This window comes from Haplochromis burtoni, unplaced genomic scaffold, assembly GCF_018398535.1.
Source record: "Haplochromis burtoni strain Fernald_Lab_line unplaced genomic scaffold, NCSU_Asbu1 Contig_419, whole genome shotgun sequence".
Lineage (NCBI taxonomy): Eukaryota > Metazoa > Chordata > Actinopteri > Cichliformes > Cichlidae > Haplochromis > Haplochromis burtoni.
This window is the reverse complement of record NW_024582780.1, coordinates 301266-305425: the sequence shown is the minus strand read 5'-3', so window position 1 is coordinate 305425 and position 4160 is coordinate 301266. Positions and strand designations below refer to the sequence as shown.

The following is a 4160-nucleotide window of genomic DNA, read 5'->3' as shown; positions in this document are numbered from 1 at the left end:
CCCCCCACACACACACATGTTATCTATCAGCATTTAGCTGACACGCCGGTGACTGTGTGTGAGTGAGGCCGTGTCACTGCTGCTCTGCACGCACACAGATACCGACACACAACTAACCGGCTTCTGTGTTTTCTGTGCTTGCAGCGAGGAAAAGGCTTTGCTAGCTCCTTCCGCGTGGACGTACCAGAGACTGCGTGAGTTTGCACAATTTCATCATGACGACCAAGGGTGTAAAGTTTTCAGCCCATTTTGTCCTCCACTGCCCTCATCCCTCCTCGCTCAGCAAAAACACAAAAAGAAGAAAATTTTACATGACTGCAAACAAAACGAAGAAGAAAGAAACACAAAGGAACAAAACACTCGGAGCGCTGCCGGGTTTGACAGAGACGGTGGGGAGGCTGCGGGGGAGGAACACAGGTGGAGGAATCGCCTTACTGGAGATGGCCGTTGTCTCAGCAGGACTGAGAAGCTCGCAGAGGACGAACGATGGCGACCCCCGTCACTGATCCCTTCATCTTTTTCCACTCTATGTGTGCCTGTTTACAGCACTGATGTATACATCTGTGAGGATAATGAAGCCAGATGAAGACTGCAGATGAACTACGAAAGGCAAACCCAACTGAGAGCCACCCAGAAAAACCACCACTCAGCCCTTTAGGCGTCAGAGAGAGACGCCAAGTTGTACAGGAGAATCTTTGTGCATTTCAGATGCAATACCACTGTTTTAGATTTTTCTATTCTTTTTGTGTGGTCAGGTCAAACTTTGTAAGAAAAGACTGTGGGCAGATTTTCAGTTTTTTTAATTTATTTTTTTATTTATCCGTTTGGTTTCGGTTCAGCAGCCACACGGCGGGCTCAGACCCAGTCGGCCCACGTTGTTCTGATGCGTCAAGTAGTTTCTGTCACGTGTGAGAAGTGTTTATTGTACTCTTTTAAAAGTTTGACGCTGAATATAAACCTCTCTATATAAATCTATCTATATCTTCTTGTTCTGAAGGTGTGCTGCTTGTCGGCTGGTTTCTGATTCAGAGCTTTGATCTGTTTGCTGCCCCTGAACAAGGTCGCCGGTGTTTTCACAGCCGGAGACGTAAAAAGAGACAGAACAGCCTTAGCAGATGTAAAACTCGACTTCTTATTGTTTGACATCATTTCATTATTTTTTCCACTTCAAGGTATTAATAAAGAGCATATCTATAAGTAAAATGGAGGTAATAATTTAGACTGAATCCATGGTAATTATGTGTCATTGTAACCAAAACTTTTAAGGGTCCATTTGTAAAGGAGTGCGACAAAAACACCATCAAATGCAAAGAGTGATGTACACGGTGCAGTCCAGTTTCTCTCTCACACACTGCAGACACAGACACACTAATATGCCGACAATAAATGACAAAAGTGGTAAAAACGCCGTCTGCGTTTGTTTTCGTGTGTCCTTGTTGTGAATGTGAACGCTGCTTTCTGCTCATTCCATGCATCATTTGATGCCTAATTAAAATACAGTATCAGGTAAGGCAGACCTGCCAAAGTAAATAAGGGAGATAAAGCTGCGTTTATTCAAATGATCTCAAATGAATGTAAGTCCGTTTATCCTCGGGCCGAAGGATTCCTTTTCAGGAGGATCTCTGCGACGAGGAAGCAAATTCTAAATACAAAGGAACATTATTATGATTACGTCCAGTGCTCCCTCGCTGTAACCGCACCGTTTCATTTTTGGGGCAATGTTTTATTTTTCAGCGTATTGTGTTCTGCGTCCCGATTGGCTGTAGACCATCTCGTGCCGTGTCTCCTGTACAGGACAGAGTGCGTTCAGCTCGTCACATTTACATAAATCTTCGATCGCTAGCAGCGTGACTCTGAATTATTATTATCAGTGAAAAGGAAACATTTACGTCAAACTTTACTCATCTCGTTCTTCTTGCTTCCTTTACTTCTGCACCATTGATTCATTAATGATTCCTTGATGTTGGATTCTCTCACAGCTGCTCTATCCTGTGTCCTGGACCTGAAAACAGGGTTTGATCTTTGGTTTCATTCTATAATACTGGACTTATTTTTCTAAGAAGGTTTGAACTTTGAGAGTTTAAACAAGAGAGAAAAATGTGAAAATGTTCCTGCCTGTCTGAGAATAGAGTATAAAGTGTGCAGTGAGGGGTTTTACAGCCTCAAACATCTATAATAATTGTAAAAAATAAAGCTGGTTACTTCACAGATTTCAGCTATTGCGGGTTATTTTTGGATTGCAACTCCGGCGATAAACGAGGGGCCGCTGTGTTATAATTAAAATGATAAGTATGTGTGTTTTATGTCAGTTTGCATTTAAATGTTCCAACAGCTTATATTTAAATTATCACTGAGATAATTTTCAATGTGGAGCCGAGTGAAGTGTTTTTGTTTTTCTGCACAGTTGTTACAAATTTTAATATGAGACAAAACTGAATGAATGCAAAAGGCAGCAGCCAAACCCACCTGACATAATAAGGTATGTGTGTGTGTTTAGCCTTCTGTAAAGAACATGCTACCTCTCATTAACTCTAATTATCAATGATGAAATGAATGTGTACAGCTGTGAGGCAGATTGACGAATGAGTTTGGGGTCAGACTGAAGCTGTTTGGCAGATGATGTCACAGTGCCCTGCAGAAGGTGGCGGTTTATCACAGACCTGTCGTTTGGTTACACGGTGGAGCTTTTTTAAAGCTTCAAGCAGGAGGTTTAAGAGCCCGTTCAGGTAAAACACTTTGGACCGAGCTCAGTGACCAAAGCTTTCCAGCTCTAATCTAAGCACAAACCAGCACTCAGGATTACTTTACCAAACACACAATGACAGGTGAACGTGAGCTCGATGCAGTATTTTTAGTTTTTGAAAGAAAAAACATCAGCTTTATTGTCCTTCGTTGTCATGTCCGCTCATTTTTAATCCACTTGTTTCTTTTCAGCTCTGCAGATTTAGAGATCTCGCTGCATGTTTTCATCAGACTGAAGGAGATGTTGAAGCTGTAATCCAAGGTAGATTATAGTATTTACAGATGGTGATGAACCAATAACAAGGTAGACATCAGACTAAGTAATCTGCAGGCTTAATCTTCCAGCACAAACTGAATATTCATTGATTTGTTCATCTGCCATCAAAAAAAGAAGAATCTTTGTTGGTGCAAACTACAGGGTGGGCCATTTCTATGGATACAGCGTAACAACATGGGAATGGTTACGTTGAAACCAAGCACACCATTGTTGTTCTTGTGACATTACCAATAAGTCTGATGTGTCACATGGCCCTCTTCCTATTGAAAAAACAAAAGTTGTATCCAAGATGGCCGACTTCTAAATGGCCACCATGGTCACCGCCCATCTTGAGGAGTTTGCCCCCTCACATATACTAATGTGCCACAAACAGGACTTTAATACCACCAACCATTCCCATGTTATTACGCTGTATCCATAGAAATGGCCCACCCTGTACAAATATTCCAAGCAAACAGGGTAAATACGACATAAAACGTCTCACTTTGTAGGCTTCAGAATGAGAAGTGAAAAATAGGACGACAAATAGCGAGTTGGCTGAGTGTGAAGCACTGACCCCGGGCCTTTTGTTGCTGCGTAATGAGGGCAGAGCTATCAGAGCAGCGCCATTTAGATTGAGGACAATAGTTGAAGGAAGAGCAAGTTCAGTATAATCATATCTATTTTCTTGTTAAATGGAAGCTATTATTTTTGACCTCCACTCGACGCTAATCTCTGTCACAAACCAAAAAGTTTTAATTTCCATGTGCGTTTGTGCACACTCGGCTCCAAATGAGAAAAACCATTAGAGTATAATGAAAGATAAATTAAGAACAAAAAGGAAAGGCTTACAATTCCCCAAACAAATGGGAGGATTCGAGGAGAGGCAGACGGTAAAATAAAGACGCCGTCGTCTCTCCTTCTATTTCCGGTTGGGCGGTGGGTGGGGGTGAGGAGGTAATTGCATAGCAAGTTTCAAAGTCACTGGCTTCACAAAGGCAAAGCGGATTAGAAGCCAACACTGAACTTTTTGTGTCAGAGCTCTCTTCTATTGCAGATGCTGCCGGACATCAGAAGACGAGTCGTCACAGTGAGTCGGGGCTTGAATTCCCTGCTGAGGAGCACGGGTGGAAATAGAAGCACAGGCGGGTGGATGGTCTGT

General features: G+C 42.4%; 1 protein-coding gene across 3 annotated transcripts in view; it reads left to right on the top strand.

The window, feature by feature from the left end:
• Positions 1 to 1405, top strand: part of pcdh10a (protocadherin 10a) — a 14096-nt gene extending 12691 nt beyond the window's left edge. For all 3 annotated transcript variants that reach the window (XM_005945340.3, XM_005945338.3, XM_005945339.3), the window contains exon 5: positions 145 to 1405. In XM_005945340.3, the coding sequence (XP_005945402.1) occupies positions 145 to 164 (20 nt within the window). In that variant the 3' untranslated portion in view covers positions 165 to 1405. The remainder of the gene's footprint in view (positions 1 to 144) is intronic.
• Positions 1406 to 4160: the final 2755 nt, after the last annotated feature.